Genomic DNA, 18,855 nt, shown 5'->3' with positions numbered 1-18,855 from the left:
TATTTCTGTTTCATAAGCCATATCAGAAATTAAAAATGGAAGTTCTTGGGACTTCCCTGGTGGCGCAGTGGTTAAGAATCCCCCTGTCAATGCAGGGCACACTGGTTCGAGCCCTGGTCCAGGAAGGTCCCACATGTTGCAGAGCAACTAAGCCCGTGCGCCACAACTACCGAGCCTGCACTCTAGAGCCCATAAGCCACAACTACTGAGCCCGCCTGCCACAACTACTGAGGCCCGCGTCTAGAGCCCGCGCTCTGCAACAAGAGAAGCCACTGCAATGAGAAGTACGTGCACTGCAACGAAGAGTTGCCCCTCCGCTCGCCGCAACTAGAGAAGGCCCACGCACAGCAACGAAGACCCAATGCAGCCAAAAATAAATAAATTTATAAAAATAAAACTGGAAATTCTTGAAGATGATTCAAAATTCATTTTTAAATAGCAATAATAAACACATTACAGGCTAACATAAATAACATATTCTATGAAAAATTTTAGTGAGAATATTGTCATTATTTTATACTTTTGCAAACCTCCTCAAAGTCCAGCATAACAGAAGACAGTTGGATCCTCCTGGCTGCTTCTGCATGCGGTCTGCTGTGATATCACATGCCATGCAGCTTCTGGAAAACCCCACCTGGCACTCATGGGAGAATGAAGTGACAAAGGCAGAAAATGTCTCGGTATGAAAATTTGACCTCGCGAACCCCCTGAGATAGTCTCAGGAACTAGTGCCCGGGTCACACTTCGAGAACTTCTGGCTGAACTTATTTAATGCTCACAATGATGCTAGGAGGTGGGTACTAAAATGAAATTATCCCCACGTTACAAGGGAGAAGGCCCAGAGTGGTGAAGTTACTTGTCCAAAGTCACACAGCAGTAAGGGGTAGAGTTGCAGTCTGAACCCCAGAAATTAGGCTCTTAACCTCAGCAAGATCTGTGTGTGTGTGTGTGTGTGTGTGTGTGTGTGTGTGTGTGATCATAAATAAATTGTATAGTATGAGTGCACTTCTTAAGGCCTGGCATGGCACCTGCCCAGGTCACACAGCCAGGAAGTAGCATCCGGAGTTAAGAGCCAGTGCTCTGAGCTTGAATCCCTTACCCTGACACCCTAACAAGTCTCTCTGGGAAAAAACAGGAAAATATTATTGGCTGACAGACCATCACCAACAGGCTATCTAGTCTCTCTATGCCTCAGTTTTCCTAGTAAAATGGGCTTAGTAATAGAGCCCAGCTCAGAACCTTGCTGTGGGGAAAAAAATTAGCAGAACATAAAAGATTAGTTCCCAAGTTGTTCAGTGTGGTTATCCAGAGCCACTTGAAGAGTGTTCCCATCAGCCAGTGCACATGAGGGTTCAGAGGTGTGTGCCTCGGTTCCTCTGTCCAACCAGACAGAGGAACCCTTGCTCTCTGCCAGCCTCCACCCACCTGCCTCTCCTAAGGCTCCTGTCCCACCTTCATTAGTTGCATTGTGGTCTCCTAGGAGCACTTAAACGCCTGGAAACCCGCATGCCAGGCTGCTGAAGGGGCTTGGGAGAGAGAGGTGTAGTATCTCCTACCAGAGTGGGAAAGGCCTGACTCAGTCACCTGGGTCCCCAGTTCTCTGTGGGAGGCGCTATAACTCCTTAGTTCCCATTTATGGTCTAATGGGAAGCTCTGATGTCGGGGTTGCCGTGGGAGCAGTGGTGGGTATAAGACCCCAGGATCCTGGTCTCGGAAGTTCCTCGGATACCTGTGTCCCAGTCCCTGGGAGGTCCAGTTGTCAAATCCTGCTCTTATAAGGAGGGGGGCAGAGCTTGGGTGCAAGGTCACCTTCTTGTCCAGGGGGTCTTGCTGACACCCTTAAATTCTCTCCTGGAAAAGAGTCTCTAACACCTGGATTTGCGCCCTTGGAGGGGGCACCGACGTCTGGGTCTCCACGCCTAAAAGAGACTCAGGTGCAAGGTGCCCGCCTTATCCCGAGGGGCTGCCGGGGTGCCGGGTTCTCTTGGGGAAGATGGGATGATAGTCCCTCCCGGTGGGGTATAGAGATGGTGCCCGGACTCTGGTGTTCTCTCGGGGTGGGAAAGCTGACTTCGACGTTCTCGTTCTGGTGGGGTGAGGGGACTCGGACACCAGAGCAGCCCGGGACTCCCTTGCTTGGAAACCCCTACCACGGAAAAGGCCAGAGTGGCTGGAGCTGGGCTGGACTCAAGGGCGGAGAGTCTGTGGGCGGGGCTCCAGCAGGCCCCGCCCCCGCCCGCCAGCGCTGTCCCCGCATCTCGAAGTCTGCGAGGCCTCGGTGGGCGCTGAGAGCCTAGCGCCACAGCCCGCGCGACTCGCCGAGCCCGGCCCGCCCCGGGGTCTATGGGGCCGCTCCTCTGCTGCGCCGCCCGGCCGGCCCCACGCCGTGCCCGGAGCCTGACCCGTGGCCAGGTAACGAGGCTGTGGGTACTGCGGGTAGGGAACGCCTGGGGGCTGGCATGAGAGGACAGGGAACTCCTGGGTCCTGGAGGAAAAGGGGACCGGAACTCCAGTGTGCTTGGAGCTAGGGCATCGGAACGCCTGTATCCCGAGGCTGAGGGAGGGGGCGCACAGATGTTGGGTCCTGGAGAAATAGGGGGCTGGGGGATCTGGACGCCAAGGTCTAGGGCATCGGGACACTTGGTTGGGGAGGCTTGGGGGAGGTGTGGATATGGGGAGCGGGGGTGGAACCTGAATGCCTAGTCCTGGAGGAATGAAGACCGAATTCAACATGCTCCTTGTTCTGGGGGATCTGGACACTAGGACACTTGGGCCCCGAGTGTCTGGTCCATCCTGGGGGCGTCCTCGGGCTGAGGCTCTGGCCACTGCATCTGGGGTTGAGGCTCGCATGTCCGGGCCTTCGGGGAGGAAGTTGTGGTTGCGGAGATTTGGCTGCCCAGACGCGTGGCATCACCCCCGAGGGGCTGGGGGTGGTCCTTGGGCAGAGCACAGGGTGGGGTCCCTGGCCTCTGTCCCCCCTACCTCCTTAGCCCAGCCCGGGAAATAGGCGCACGGCAGATGCAAGGAACCGGACTCCTGGGATGGGCTTCTGGGGGCGGATTCCCCGGGGCAGAGGGCTCTGGGGGCTGCAGCCGGGCACGCCCGGGCCCCGGCGAGGCGCCCGCCCCCCTCCCGGCTTGGGCATGCTTGGCACGCAGCGCGCGGGCCGGTCGGATCCGTATGCGCGCCGCGTGCGCCTATTGGTATGCGGGAGCCGGCCCGGCGCGGGCGTGAGGCGGGCGCTCTAGCGGGCGGCGCGGGGGAGGCGGCGGCGGGGCACGTCCTCGTCCTGAGCTTCTCCCAGAGCCCGGCGCGGTGAGAGCTGCGGACTGTGTAGCGGGGCCCCCAGGGAGGGGAAACTGAGGCGCATCTAGCCGCAGCTCCTTGCTGGGACCCTGCGCCCCACGCGGACCTCGGTTTCCCTAGCAGGTGCCCCACCTGTCCCCTCGGGCGCTGAGCGCTGCCTCCCGCTCCTTCCCGCTGCAGGAGACGCGGCTCTCGAGTTCCGCAGGCTGCTCTGAGCCCGCCTGAGCGGGTCTCCGCGGAGATGGCGGCCCCCTACCCCAGCAGTGGCGGTGGAGGCGAGGTCAGGTGCGGGGGAGGTCGCGGCGGCAGCGTCCCTTGGGACTTTCTGCCGGGGTTTGTGGTCAAGACCCCGCCCGGACCCTGGTGAGCAAAGCTCCGCCCCTCGGGCTGTGGTCCCGCCCCCAAGGCGGTGTCCCGGGAGGATTCACACTCACCTTCTGCCCCGCCCCCTCGGGCCAGAATTTCTTACCCAGAGTTGCTCAACCGTTGTGTTGTAACACCCACCCCACACACCTGGCGTTCTGTTCCTAGCCCCCTTCCTCGGAATTCCTACCCAACATTCTTATCTCTCTCCTCTTCCTCCTCCTTCCCCCAGAATTTACACCCCAGGTTCTGCTCCACGGCCGGGTGTAGAAGTCACACTCAGGCTCTGCCCCACCTCGGGAGTGTTGAATCCACTTTCAACATCCCGTCCCGTTCCCGAGGCCCCAAGAGGCGAGGCTCGTCCCCCAACCCCAGACCCCTGAGTCCCCGGGCCCCGCTGACGCCCCCTCCGCGCCGCCCGCCCAGCCTGCAGGCGCAGCGCAAGGAGAAGTCCCGTAACGCGGCGCGCTCACGGCGCGGAAAGGAGAACCTGGAGTTCTTCGAGCTGGCCAAGCTACTCCCGCTGCCCGGAGCCATCTCCAGCCAGCTGGACAAGGCGTCCATCGTGCGCCTCAGCGTCACCTACCTCCGCCTGCGCCGCTTCGCCGCTCTCGGGGCGCCACCCTGGGGGTTGAGGTCCGCGGGGCCGCAGGTTGGCCTAGGTGAGTGCGCATGCGCGGGGGTGGGGGGGGGGGTCCAGGCGCGCTCCCCCGGTGCAGGGCACCTGGTACCTGAGGGTGCGCACCAGCTCTCTCCCAGCTCCTGCATCCTGAGGGAGTACAGGATTTGGAGTCAGACCTTTTGTGTGTTCCTATCAGGCGGCTTCAACTGTCCAAGCCTCAGTTTACTCATCTCTAAAACGGGCTCACCAGGTAGGGACGATTTCATGAATTCTGGCCTAATCACGGGCCTGGCCACACTGGATCATACAACCAGTTAATGCTCTTATTGTTATCAGGGAAAATGAATCATTATTATCACAGCGCCATGGGCGGGACGGGGGGACCCAGCCTGGGCCTCCTATCCACTAATGGGCAAGAAACTCCCGCAGTCAGACCTGAGGGACCCCAGAGGGAACCTCTAGAGTCTGAATTCCCAGTTTGGGATGCGGGAGGGAGACAGGATAATATGGCAGGTAAGATGGCGAGCTTCAGAAAGACGGGGGTCCCTGTCCCCACTCAGCCACTCCCCACCGTTGTGACCCTGGGCAGGTCGCCTCACCTCTCTGTGCCTCACTTGTGAAATGGGAATCATGATGAAGCCCCACCCCCACCCGCAGGGCTGAGAAGAGAAGAAGATCTACCAGGTAATATGTGTATGTGTAAAGACCCTAAACACACCTGGCACAGAGTAAACGATCAATGTCTAGCAAGCACTGTTATCAATGGTTACCTGCAGGTTTATTGACCATCTACTGTGTGCCTGCTACAGTTCTGAGCCCTGGAGATCCAGCAGAAAACAAGCTGCATAAAAGTGCCTGCCCTGGACAGGCTGACATCCTACTGGCCAAGACACAATAACGAAATGCAATCAATAATATGTTAAAATATAGAATATGTAAAACACAGATATATATATAGATAGATATCTACTTTCATTATTATTCAGACTTCATTATATAGAAGTGTTATGTTATTGTTATTACTTCTATTTTATGTTTTATTACTTTACTCCTATTACGAGAAGAGAGAGAATCGTCTTCATCTGAGGTCGCAGGTGACAGGGACAGGGCACCCTCGGCTACTTCCACCCCCCCCTCCGAAGGGTTGTCCTTAAGGTGGGGTTGGAGGGGCTCCAATTCCCCTCCTGCCCTGGTCTAAGGGGAGAGGGGGGAGAGAAAATAGCATTGATTAAACTCGCAATAAATCACCATTTAAATTTAAATAATCCGGCTTCCCAGGCGGTAATTAGGCGAATTGACTGGCGCGGAGAGAATGCGGCATTAGCGCCGCTGATTACTGTCATTACCGCGAACAACATGTGCGCCGGCGGGGGATAAACATCTTGTCTATTGTCCCCAAGCCCCGGGGAGAGAAAGGGGGAAGACGCTGAGAGAGCCTCACCGGCGTCCGGCCTCCCCCCTCCGTGCTTGCCGGGATGGCTAATTCAAGACCACTGACCTCAGCAACCTCCCTGCCTGTACGTGGGAAGGGGGAGGGGCAGGACAGTGTGCGGGGGAGGAACTGCGTGGACTCCCGCTGTACCCACAAAATTAAGAAATTGGGAGCATTTCCTGCTCTCCCGGGACCCCAACAAGAGGCCAAGCACCTGCTTCAATAGTTCAGATGGGAAAACTGAGGACAGTGAATTAGCTGCCGTCAGAGAGCAAAGCATTCTGCCTCAAGCTCTCTGTAAAGGAGGGGGCTCCCGCGTTCTCCTCAAAAATAATAGCAGTAACATACCAGTCAGACACGGTGTTGAGTGCTGCATCCAAATTCACTTGCTAATCCTCTCAAAAATCTTCGGAGGGAGGCAATGCTATGTTCCCATTTTACAGAAGGGGAAAACTGAGACCCAGAGATGTGAAGCTCTTTGCCCAAGGTCACACAACTGAGAAGGGGCCCAGCTGAGATTCAAACTCAAGTGGCCTGGCTCCAGAGCCCACCTTCTCAACCACCATCCTTGGCATGCTTGTGGGTCTCCAGGGATGGGTCCTATGTTGCAGGTCTCGGCCTCTCTCTGGGCCTTACTCTACCATGAGTGAAATGGGATGACAGATGTTGAAGTCTAGCCAGGGGGCTCTAAGTCTGGGGAGGAGACAGCCTTGATCTCCTATCAGTGTTTGTCATTCATTCAACAAATGCCCAATGAATACCTTCCCTGTGCCAGGCACCGTTCTAGGTGCTGGGGACACAGCAGGGAACAGGACAAAGTCCCTGCCCTCAAAGGTGGGCCTACACACCTGACATGGTAGGTCCCTTGCCCCCCACCTCCCTGATATCACCTTTCCACCCCTCTGGCCTCTTCAACCCTCTCCCCCACATGGGCCACCTTGCTGTTCAGAGAAGCCTGTTCCCACCTCAGGGCCTTTGCACTTGCTGGGCTTCCACCAGGAACTCCCTTCCCTTAGAATGTGAGCTTTTCAGTCAAGCCTTCCCTGACCACTCTATTAAAAATGACAACCCTGGGACTTCCCTGGTGGTCCAGTGGTTAAGACTTCTCCCTCCAGTGTAGGGGGTGCAGGTTTGATCCCTGGTCAGGGAGCTAAGATCCCACATGCCCAGGGCCAAAAAAACAAAACATAAAACAGAAGCAATACTGTGGCAAATTCAATAAAGACTTTAAAAAAAGAGAGAGAGAGAGAAGAGCATGTGGCATATAGTAGGTGCTTAAAAAAAAAAGACAACTCCCTGCTCCCAGCATGTCCTATCTTCCTTTCCTGCCTTATTTCTTTCCATAGTACTAATCATCATCTAATACTATATATTTTTTATTTCTGTTGTTTATTGTGTTTCTCCCCTACAGCACTTTGTGTGCTGAGCCTAGAATAGTGCCTGGGGCACAGTAAGGGGTCACTAAATATTTCTTGGGTGACTATAGAACTGTGTGAGGGGAGGAGGGGGGACATCACAACTCACAGGTCAGGCATGGCCTCTCTAAGTGACCTTTGAGCTGAGACTGGAAGGAGGTGAGGGAGAAAAGCTAGGAGAAAAGCTGGGAGGAGAGTTTTCCAGGCAGAGGGAACAGCAAGTGCAAAGGCCCTGAGGCAGGCAGCAATCAGCTTGCTACATGCAGGTCACAGTTGTGAGGTCAGGGGCTCCAGAGAGGAGTAAGTGAGGCAGGAAGTGGTCAGAGGGTCAGGGGCCAGGTCCTGCAGGGCCTCTCAGGCCGTGGTGAGGACTTTGGCTGTTACCCCGAGTGAGATGGGAGTTACAGAGGTGATGGATGTGAGGGCAGAAGCTAGGAGCCCAGTGAGGAGGCAAGTGCAGTCGTCCAGGCGGGAGATGGGGCAGCTACACCAGGGTGGGGGCAGTGGGGTGAGAGGTGGTCGGATTCGGGTGATGCAGTGAGGGTCCAGCCTCAGGACTTGCAGAATATGGGTGAAGGTGTGGGAGAAAGCGAGGGTCAAGGTGGATGGTAAGGAAGCCTCCCCAAAAGGTAGAGGTGCCTGAAGTAGAGCTTATTCTGATAAGAATAGTGCAGGACTCACCTGTTGTGTACCTGGCTGTGTGCCATTTGCATGCATGAACCCATTCAGCTCCAGCCCTAGACCCATTTCACAGATGCAGCTGAGGAAAGTACAGCCAGAAATGCACCCACTCCAGTCCTCAGGCCTGCTCCCAGGGAGCAAGGCACTCTGATTATGGCAGGGAGCTCCCTCTCCCAGACTTCCAAAGCTAATGAAGTCCCAGCCCTTCATTAGTTGCCCTAGCCCAGGGCAGCAAATCCCTCAGGGCAGTTGAGAATGGGAGGTGGAGGGGGACCCCTGGGAGAAGTCTTGGCTTCTCCCCTCGGCCCCTCAGCGCCACCTCTGTGTGTGGGGGAAGATGACAGCTGGGACAGTTTTGTTCCAGCAGAGGCAGGCTCTGATAAGAAACTCAGGAAATGTTTGTTGAATGAGCGAATGATGGTTGGGGTCCGGATGTGAGGAGGGGGCAGATCTAAGAGTAGGGAAGGGCCCACAGCTGAATCTGGCGGACACAGGAGTTGAGGTATTTGTGGGAGAGAGGAGGAAACACAGAGAGAGGAGTCAGGGAGTTGGTGGATTTGGGGCAGGGGGAGGCCGGGGGTAATAAGACACATCAGTCAGGGATGGGGACAGAGGCCGGGGAAAGGATGAGGGAACAGCAAGTGGCTGAGCCCTCCCCCTATACACACCCCCCTCCCGACGTGCCCATTAAGGCTGTTAATTGCAGCCGTTCAGTCTGACCTGGGCTGATCCTGTGAGAGGGAAAATGAAGGAATTAGCAAAAATGACAGGGGAAAATTGCGACAATTAGCAGGCGGCATTGTTCCCGCCTGTCACCCGGCTGGTTCCCGCTGCATCTCGGGGGAGGGGTCCCCATCACACACACCCCCCGTTATTGTTCCTGGAGTTCCAGGCGGGGGTGGAAAAAGGGTGTGAACAGCCGTGGGGATGCTGGGGGTGCTCCTGGGAGAGGAGGCGAGACCAAACATTAAGGGGCTGGGGGCGGGGCTTGGGAGCTGCGTCCTGATTGGGGGGAGGGGGTGGCGTTTCGCCGCCTGGTGTTTTGATGGTCTGGAAATAACAATAGTAATCACGCTATTAATACTGATCCCAGCTCTGTTTCAGAGCACCTGCTGCATGCGGGCGCCTGGTAGGCCCTTTCAGTTCCCTAAGCCAACTGAATGCTCAACACCCCTGTGAGATCAGCTCGTTAGCAAACCCACCTGACAGAGGAGGAAACTGAGGCACAGAGAAGTAAAGGCACTGGTCCCAGGGCACACAGCCAGGGAGGAACAGTCCTGGGGCTTAACACCAGAACTGGACCTTCGGTCCTGCAGGAACCAGGTGCTTGGGGACCCTCGAGGTCACTGGCTCCCCAATCTGGGCAGGGACCCCTTGCGGGGGTCGTTCTCTGCAGGGTCAGGGAGGGCATCCTGGGTGGGAACAGAGTCCAGGAACACAGGGCCTCTGCCCACGCCCAGCATGGATGTCTGGAGCTCTCTGCTCCTCACTGCGGGGGATGGGTCGCCCTGTGTCTCTGTTTTCTGTCTACTTCTCCGTCTCTGTCTTCCTGCCACTTTCTCTGTATCTGTCTCTGTACATCTGTTTCCCTCTGTCCCTCCATCTCTTTATGTCTCTCTGTCTTTACCTATCTCTGTCTCAGTTTCTCTGTGTCTATATATGTCTCTACCCCTCTCTCTTTTAAAAAAAATTTTATCGGGGTAAAATTTATATAACATGAAATTCACCGTTTTACAGTGTGCAATTCGGTGGCACTTAGCACGTTCACAATGTTGTGCAACCAGCACTTCTATCTAGTTCCAAAACATTTTCATCACCCTCCAAAAACCCTGTCCCATTAGCAGTCCCTCCCCATTCCTCCTACCCCTTCCCCCAGCCCCTGGCAACCACTGATCTGCCTTCCATCTCTGGGTTTGCCTCTTCTGAACGTTTCATATAAATTGAATCCTACACCGTGTAGCCTCTGTGTTCAGCTTCTTTCACTTAGCATAATGTTTTCAAAGTTCATTCACGTCGTAGCATGGATCGGTACTCCATTTCTTTTTATGGATGAATAATCTTCCATTCTATGAATATAGCACATTTTATTTATCCATTCATCAGTTAATGGACATTTGGGTTGTTTCCACCTTTTGGCTATTAGGAGTAATGCTGCTATGAACATTCATGTACAAGTATTTGTTAGAGCACCTGTTTTCAATTCTTTGGGGTGTATACCTAGGAGTGGAATTGCTGGGTTATATGGTAATTCTATGTTTGACTTATTGAGGAATTGCCAAACTATTTTCCAGAGTGGCACATTCTCACCAGCAATGCATGGGGGTTCCAATTTCTCCACATCCTCGCCAACACTTATTTTCTATTTAAAAAAAAAAATTCGAACCATCCTAGCGGGTGTGAAGTGATCTCTCACTGTGGTTTTGATTTGCATTTTGCTAATGACTAATGACGTTGAACATCTTTTCATGTGCTTATCGGCCACTTGTGCATCTTCTTTGGAAGAATATCTGTTCAAATCCTTTGCGCATTTTTGAATTGCATTGTTCATCCTTTTGTTGTTGAGTTGTAACGTCCTTATTCCTTTCTCTATTTCCTTATATCTCTCTGTCCATCTATTTGTCTGTCTTTGTCTCTCAATGTCTCTTTCTCTGTCTCTCTGTCTCTCTCCTTTTCTGTCTCCTATCTGCCTCCTTCTCACCCTTCAGGTCTGAGCTCAAACACCCCCTCCTCCTTCAACAGGCCTTTCCCCATGCTTCTTCTTTCATTTATTTATTTATTTATTTATTTTAAATAAATAAATAAAATATTTTGGCTGCGTTGGGTCTTTGTTGCTGCACGTGGGCTTTCTTCAGTTGCGGCGAGTGGGGGCTGGTCTTCGTTGCGGTGCACGGGCTTCTCATTGCGGTGGCTTCTCTTGTTGCGGAGCACAGGCTCTAGGGGCGCAGGCTTCAGTAGTTGTGGCTCGCGGGCTCTAGAGCTCAGGCTCAGTAGTTGTGGCACACGGGCTTAGTTGCTCCGCAGCTCGAACCCATGTCCCCTGCATTGGCAGGCGGATTCTTAACCACTGTGCCACCAGGAAAGCCCCCCATGCTTCTTTATTTCACACCACCTATTCGATTCTTCATAGGGCCAACAGGCCCTGGCCTCACCCCTCCCTCTTCCCCCAGCCCCAGGCCGCAGGGGCCCCGTGGCGCTGGTCTCCGAAGTCTTCGAGCAGCACCTGGGAGGACACATCCTGCAGGTGAGGCCCCTTCCCTGCCTGCTGCTCCTTGCTGCCACCTGGTGGCCGTCTCGGGAGAACCGCACCCTTTTCTCCAGCATCAGTCCCGTAGGGGAGCCCCAGAACTGGGAGGCAGAATGCTCAGGCTCCCCCTCCTGCTCCCCCCAGGGCCACTGAAGCGCCTTACCCCAGAATAATCCATCCCAGGCCGAGATCCAGATTTCAGAACCTCTTACAGATGCCAGGCCCTCCTCTCCCCGACCCCGTCTCTCCCCACTCTAGTCCCTGGACGGCTTCGTGTTTGCCTTGAACCAGGAAGGGAAGTTCCTCTACATCTCAGAGACAGTCTCCATTTATCTGGGTCTCTCACAGGTAAGGGGCCCGCAGCAGCCTGCCTGGACTGGCTCAGCTGCCATCTCCCTTGCCGGCCCTCCTCTCTCCTGACCTCACCATCCCAGCATGAAAAAAAAAAAAAAAAAAAAGGACCGGATCTTTGGTTCCCAAAGTGTGTTCCTTGGATCCCCACATGGCACCTAACATGGCTCCTCCTCCCCGGAAGAGGAGGGTTATTAAAGTAAGAGGTCGATTTGGAGAGAGCAAAATAGCAGAAATCTAAATTTGCCTATGAGGGGTTGCCAACTGTACCGTATTTACCAAAACTTGTTTATTCTTAACACTTTCAAAGGATTACAGCAATTCGTACCGGAAGGACTTGGGGTTTCTAGCTTGGAAGATTTTCTGTGGCATTTTAGTTGACTAGTTTTCATTTTGCCTTTATTTCAACCCACTGTTTCTGTTCCAGCTCCTGCAGCTGGTGGCTGAAAGGTAAAAGGAGGGCAAAGAGAAGCCAAAAGCCCCCAGCCCTGGAGTCTTGTCTCTGTGCAGCATCTTAGGCCTTGCCAATGCAATCAGTACAAATTGCTGTCAACTTTTATCATTGTTACAAAGATTTTGACAAATGGTAAATTTAGAAAATTCAGTGCATTGGTATTTGGCCTTCATGAGCAACTCTTCCGTGAGTTGTTGGAGGTTCCTGGAGGAGGAAGACCCTGAAGGGAGAATATGGACAAGAGGAAGGGAGGGAGGAAGAGTGGGGGGAAAGGATCAAAGCTGGTGTGTGTGTGTGTGTGTGGGGGGGTGTTTAATGAGGGATAGAGGGAAGCATGTGACCCCAAGCCCAGGAGCAGTGGGAGCCATGGGAGGTTTCTTTTCTTTTTTAAAAATTTTACTTTATTTTTATTTTTGGCTGCGTTGGCTTTCCGTAGCTGCGCGCGGGCTTTCTCTAGTCGTGGTGAGCAGGATACTCTTCGCTGCGGTGCGCAGGCTTCTCATTGCGGTGGCTTCACTTGTCGTGGAGCATGGGCTGTAGGTGCATGGGCTTCTGTAGTTGTGGTCTCAGTAGTTGTGGCTCGCGGGCTCTAGAGCACAGGCTCAGTAGTTGTGGCGCACGGGTTTAGTTGCTCCACGGCATGTGGGATCTTCCAGGACCAGGGCTCAAACCCGTATCCCCTGCATTGGCAGGCGGATTCTTAACCACTGCGCCACCTCCCATGGGAGGTTTCTGAGAGGAGGAGGGCCATGGTCAGGGGAGTAACTTAGGGAGGGGTATGTACGTGGGGACTGAAGGCCAGAAGACCAGTGAGGACGCTGGGACAGAAACACAGCAGGGAGAAGATGGGTGCGGGGACTGGGAAGGTGTGGAGGTAAGGGCACTACTGTGAGAGATTTGAGGGATGAATTGAATGTAAAGTCTAATTAAAAGGTTCTAACTCTTTAAAGAGTTTGAAAGCCATTCCACTGCTTGTGTCCTGATTTCCATCCTGTGAGTCATTTCAGGGCGCAGTTGTTTGCTGTATGGGGGTGAGTGAGTAAGCAAGAGCTGCGTATATGAAGGCTTACGACACCCCCATCCCAACCACATACACAGCTTCTTTATACTGTAGGCAGGGGCAGAAAATCCTTAATAATCTCTGGGTTTGAAGTGGGAGGGCACGGGAAGCGCCTAAGTTTTTATCCTCCTTTAAAATGGTTTAAATATATATATATTTATTTTCTACTAAAAACACACACCTGCTTGCTGGCGAGTGAGCCTGTGGCAGAACAGGAGGGCGAGTGACTGCGCGCGCACCTCACCCGCCCCCTGCATTCCCCTCCTTCGCCGGCAGGTGGAGCTGACGGGCAGCAGCCTCTTCGACTACATTCATCCGGGGGACCACTCCGAGGTGCTGGAGCAACTGGGGTTGCGGGCCCCGACCCCCGGGCCCCCCACCCCGCCCTCCGTCCCCTCCTCTTCCTCCTCCTCGTCCTCGTCCTCCTCGCTTGCGGATACCCCTGAGATCGGTAATTCTCAGCATCCCCAAAGAAAGAGGCCTGAGGGTAGCTTAGGGGATGCTGAGTACAATGTATCCAACTATGTCCCCTTTATACAGAAACACTCTTGTTAGAGTTTTGCAAGCAAGTTTTTGTAAAATGAATCAGAGTCTAAATTGAGGTAGCGAGACGTGGCTCCCTAAGATTGCCTGGATCCCCAAGATTTGAACTTTAGAAAGACCCCTCTGGCTGCAGAGTGGAGGTGGGTGCCTGTGGGTGACAGATGGAACCAGGCTTTGGTAAATAATAATAACAACGTGTGCTTATTGGGCATTTACACGTGCCCTGCCTTTAAGTACATAATTTTATTAAATCCTAACCACAAGCCCACAAAGCAGGAGCTATGACTATCTCCATTTTATAGAGGAGGAACCTGGGGCACAGCATAGAGAGGTTGTGTCCCAGGTCAGCTGTAAGTGATTGAGCTGGACTCCAGCCCAGGCTTGTCTGACTCCAGCGCCTGTGCTTCTGCTCTCCAGTGGAAAATTCCACTCCATTTTGGGGAGGGTGTTGGAGATTACCCTTTTAGCTCTGAGATATTGGGGGACTGAGGTTATCTTTCTCATAAATAGGCTTTTCTTATATGGAATTTGCTTAATACCCAAACCATCTGAGCTATCAGCAGTGCTTGCAAGCTTGGGGAGATGTTTGTGACACGTGTGGGACTGTTAGGGAGCGTGATTATATTTACACCTCAGTTTGAGGCACAGGGTCATCTGGGTGTGCGCATATTTATAAGACAATTTCACAGGGTTTATAGAATAATCTGTATTTGTGTGGCTTATTTGTTGCTATAGCCCAAGCCCCCACGCTGTGTTCAGCCCTCGGTTGGGCAGGGCTGGGGACACAGTGGTGACAAGAGCCCCAGCCCCACCCTCCCGGGGCTCACAGTCCAGTGGGGGAGACTGACCCTGTCCCCAGACAGTGATGACCCAGAGTGGGCAGGGCTGGGGTAGGAGACCCCAGAGGGGCAGCTGACCCAGCCTGGGGGTCAGGGAGGACTTCCTGGAGGAGATGTCTGATCTGAGACCTGGAGGTTGTGGCTAGAGATGATGTCAGCAGGAGGCAGTTCTTGCCAAAGTTTTAGGCCATGGTGAGAATGAGCTGGGCTTTCCCCCAAGGGTACTAGGGAGCCATGGCAGGTTCAGAGCAGAGGAGGGATGGGGTCAGATCTGAGCTTTAGAAAGACCAGGCTGGGTGCTGCTGGGAGGGGAGGTTGATGTAGGATGTCAGTGGGCTTGTAGAACCAATAGGTGCGTCTGTGTGACTGTGGCCATGACCCTGTGTCTGGATAGCTCTGTAGAGGGCAGGGGTGGCCCGTGTGTGTCCTCTTCAGGACCCCATAACCTTCCTTCACTCTTCGTCCCAGAGGCCAGCCCCATCGAGGTGCCCCCCTCCTCCCGGGTCCAGGAGCGCTCCTTCTTCATCCGCATGAAATCCACCCTCACCAAGAGGGGGCTGCACGTCAAGGCCTCAGGGTACAAGGTGGGTGTGAGCTCTCCGCCCCAGCCTCTGACTCCCGGGTCCCCTCCCTGGCCCAAGGAGAGCGCCTGTATTCACGCCAGCTCTGTCCACGGGCCCCCCTGGTCCTCCCGCCCCACTGGCCCCGCCTTGCCCTCCTCCGATCGCGCCTGCCACCTGCAGGTCATCCATGTGACCGGTCGCCTTCGGGCCCGCGCCCTGGGCCTTGTGGCCCTTGGCCACACGTTGCCCCCGGCCCCACTGGCTGAGCTGCCACTGCACGGACACATGATCGTCTTCCGACTCAGCCTGGGTCTCACCATCCTTGCTTGTGAGAGCAGGTACCGGGGTTGGGGGCTGAGGTGGGAGGATGGGGGCGCACGGGAGAGGGGGGTAGGCAGGAAGTCAGAGGAGCTCGGGGGCGGGGGTGGGGGCAGGGCCCTGGGGAGCCGCGGGAGGAGGGAAAGCCGCGGAGGGCGAACTGGAAGAGGGAGTGAAGGCGGGGGCTAGGGCGGGGCCTGGGGCGGGGCCTCTGGGATGGAGGCGGGGCTGTGCTCGATTCCGAGAGACCCAGGCCCTCCCTTCAGCAGAGCTCCGCCCTTCCCTGATCCTATTTCTCTCTGCCTCTCCGGTCTCTCATCTCTCTCATCCACTCTCCCGCACCACGCAGTGGGGGGAAATTAAATAGCGAAAGAGTCTCCAAGCACCGAGCGCCTCCGGAGTGGCCGGGCCACCCCACACCCAGGAGTGCCGTCTGCTTGAATGCCCATAGCTGCCCGAAGAGGGAAACTACTATTTTAAATATTCTCCCACCCATTTTACAGAGGGGAAAACTGAGACCCAGAGCACTCCAGAGCCAGGGTTTGGACCCTGAGGGATTCCAGAGCCAACCCTGGAATCTTTCTCCCCACCCCATGGTCTGGGACCCCTTCTCCCCTCCTCTCTGTTGCCCCCTGCCCTCAGAGTCAGCGACCACATGGACCTGGGGCCCTCGGAGCTAGTGGGCCGCAGCTGCTACCAGTTTGTCCACGGACAGGATGCAACCAGGATCCGCCAAAGCCACCTGGACCGTGAGGACCCCTCACCCCAGACCTGAGCACCCCCACTGCCCCACTCCCTGGAAGTCCTTCTCCCGGGCTGATCACAGTCCCTCCTCCTGCCACCTCTGGGGGCTCCACTCAGCACAGGAAGAGCAGCAAGGAGACTCTGAGCAATGGCTGAGGATGGGGGCGTGGGGAGTAAGGGGAGCCGTGGGGTAGCTCTGACCCACCCTTCAAAATCCAGGGGCCTTGATGCCGGGTTACCGCTCCGTCTTTCTGACTCGGGCTCTCTCTGCCTCCCTCTCTGTTCTTTGCCTTTCTCTTCTCCACACCGTCTCACCCTTCCTGTTTCCCTGTTGCTCTCTCTCTGCCCGTCTCCCTGTCCACCTCTCTCCCACTGCCTATCTCTCTCTGCCCCTCTCACCTCATCCTGCCCCTACCCCATCCCTTCCGGTGTCTCCGGTCCCTGGGCTGGGCCCAGTGCTGGACAAGGGCCAGGTGATGACCGGTTACTACCGTTGGCTGCAGCGCGCCGGGGGCTTCGTGTGGCTACAGTCCGTGGCCACCGTGGCCATGAGCGGGAAGAGCCCTGGAGAGCGCCACGTGCTCTGGGTCAGCTACGTGCTCAGGTGAGGGTTGCGCCCCTCTCCTCTCCCACGGGGAGCTCAGAACTCCCTCCAGAAGATTCTGCCAGCTCTGCCCACCTTCGGGTGGGGGCTCTTCAGGGAGGGCTTCTAGAAAAGGACAGATGTGGGCAGTGGTGGTGAAAACATGAAGGGGGACAGGGTCCAGTGAGAGTAAAGGCCTGGAGAAGGAATGAGCTTGCAGGAGGCCAGGGGTGGGTGGCAGAGTGACAAGCGCTTCCAGGGAGAAAGAGGCAGATATGAAGTGGCCTCAGGCCCAGGGTGCTTCTGGGGCACTGGGGAGCCATGGCAGGCTCTTACCAGGGGAGGGCTGCCACAGAGCAGGGCAGATGATGGAAAGAAGCTGGAAGTGGGAAGGACGTTCCAGGCCGAGGGCACAGCACAGGCAAAGGCTCAGGGTCACAGCCGGACCCATCTGAGGAACTGCAGGGGGTGCTCTGGGCTGGAGTATAGAGTCTCGAGAGACGAAGCTTAGGATGGTGGTGGGGGCACTGGGGAGCCATGGAAGGGTTTAGGGCTGGAGAGAGTCACAGTCAAATCTGCTTCTTGGGAAGACCACTCTGGCTGCCATGTAGAGGGAGGTCTGTGGGACAAGACAGGGATGGGAGGCCAGGGGCAGGTCCTGGGAAGTGCCAGGCAGCACAGGTGGAGGAGGGGAGGCGGCCATCTGGCATCTCTGGCTTTGCGGGGCCTGGGTCTGAGCCTCTGAGAGGAGCAGCAGGTTTGGAAGAAAGATGCTGAGGTCAGATGAGCATGAGGTACCCGGGGGACACTTAGGTGGTGACATCCAGGCGGCCACGGGCTGCAAAGGTTTGGCCTCGGGAGACGGGGCCAAGCTGGGCTAGAAGCCAACTTGGAGTTTGGGGTCCAATGATGAGTCCTAAGTGCCTCGGGCGGGGGCGGGGGGCAGTGTCTACACTCAGAGCGGGAGGGGAAGTCTACTCACAAGACTGGCAGGCAGGAGGGAGTCTCCCCTCACCAGAGGCTGGGTGGCCCGGGATTTGAGCTCCCAATCCCATCTGTCTTGTCCCAGTCAAGCCGAGGGGGGCCAGATACCTCTGGACGCCTTCCAGCTTCCGGCCAGCGTGGCCCATGAGGACACGTCCAGCCCGGAGCCAGCACCCACAGGTGAGCCCACCTGCCACCCCAGCCCCTGGGAGGCTCCGAGTGGCCTCTGGGACCTGTGCTGTCTGGTGCGGAAGCCAGTAGCTTCACATGTGGCTATTTACAGTAAGATTAAAATTAAAATTCCATTCCCTTAGTTGTACTCGCCATGTTTGAAGAGCTTGGTGGCCATAGGTGGCCAGCGCAGATATGGAACTTCCTTCCAGAGGACAGCCTGGGTCCGGACATGAGCCTCTGGCATCTGGGCATGGTCACGCTTTGTGGTGGTGGCCGTCCCATGCATTGTAGGGCATTTTAGCAGCATCCCTGACTTCTACCCACTAGAATCCAGGAGTGTCCTCCTTCCCAGTTGTGACAACCAAAAATGCCTCCAGACTTTGCCAAGTGTCCCCTAAGGGGACCAAACCCCTCCAGCAGAGATCCACGGGTCTTGACCACGGGCACCGCTCTATTCCACAGATGGGAAGGCTGAGGGCTGGGGACACACACACATGGAGCCCTTCCGAATCTTCCTCTTGCAGAGCCAGAGCCACCAGTGGAAGGAAAGGAGGCCGTCCCCCCGCAGGAGGACAAGGCCCCCCAGCCCCGGGGCAAACCCATCAAAGTGGAGCCCGGCCCGGGGGAGACTGAAGACCCGGAGGACAGTGGGGATGAGAAGCCATCCGGCCACCTGGCCCCAACGAGGCCCGAGTTCACGTCCGTCATCCGGGCGGGTGCCCTGAAGCAGGACCTGGTGGGGCCGTGGGGCCTGGCGCCTCCTGGGGACCCCCCACCTTCCCTCCTGCACACTGGCTTCCTGCCCCCCGTGGTGCGGGGCCTGTGCGCACCTGGCACCATCCGCTACGGCCCTGCCGAACTGGGCCTCATGTACCCGCACCTGCAGAGGCTGGGCCCGGGCCCCACCCTCCCCGAGGCCTTCTACCCCGCGCTGGGCCTGCCCTACCCGGGGCCCCTGGGCACCAGGGTGCAGCGGAAGGGGGACTGAGGACTGGAACAGCCCCCCACGTGGCCGGACCTGGGGGATGGGTGGGGACCAGGGCTCTGAGCCCCGGTGAATTAAACGCCTGCTCCCGCTCTGTGGCTCCTCTCTGGGGTCAAGGAGCTCCTCTCTCCTTTTCTTCCTTCTTAGGTATCTCCGCGTGCCCCCCAGCGCCTTCCGCCCCTACCCTCCTCCTT

At 56.0% G+C, this 18,855-nt stretch overlaps 1 protein-coding gene across 1 annotated transcript; it reads left to right on the top strand.

Moving 5' to 3' along the window:
- The first annotated feature begins 2,275 nt into the window (after positions 1-2,275).
- On the top strand, positions 2,276-18,753 carry NPAS1 (neuronal PAS domain protein 1). The gene is made up of 12 exons (XM_067718440.1): positions 2,276-2,412; positions 3,487-3,669; positions 4,096-4,331; positions 10,987-11,060; positions 11,322-11,411; positions 13,205-13,379; positions 14,779-14,894; positions 15,054-15,211; positions 15,834-15,940; positions 16,392-16,539; positions 17,588-17,682; positions 18,201-18,753. The coding sequence occupies exons 2-12, from the start codon at positions 3,548-3,550 to the stop codon at positions 18,662-18,664; spliced, it is 1,785 nt and encodes a 594-aa protein (XP_067574541.1). The 5' UTR covers positions 2,276-2,412; positions 3,487-3,547; the 3' UTR covers positions 18,665-18,753.
- The last annotated feature ends 102 nt before the right edge of the window (positions 18,754-18,855 follow it).

Source organism: Pseudorca crassidens, chromosome 20 (assembly GCF_039906515.1).
Source record: "Pseudorca crassidens isolate mPseCra1 chromosome 20, mPseCra1.hap1, whole genome shotgun sequence".
NCBI classification, from domain to species: Eukaryota; Metazoa; Chordata; class Mammalia; order Artiodactyla; family Delphinidae; genus Pseudorca; species Pseudorca crassidens.
The sequence above is the reverse complement of the archived record's forward strand: the minus strand, read 5'-3'. Positions and strand labels throughout refer to the sequence as shown.

Coding starts and splice junctions, on each gene's coding strand:
- NPAS1 (XM_067718440.1), top strand. CDS start 3,548: ATGGCGGCCCCCTACCCCAGCAGTGGCGGTGGAGGCGAGGTCAGGTGC. Junction 11,061..11,321: donor TGGGAGGACACATCCTGCAG/GTGAGGCCCCTT, acceptor TCCCCACTCTAG/TCCCTGGACGGCTTCGTGTT. Junction 11,412..13,204: donor TTTATCTGGGTCTCTCACAG/GTAAGGGGCCCG, acceptor CTTCGCCGGCAG/GTGGAGCTGACGGGCAGCAG.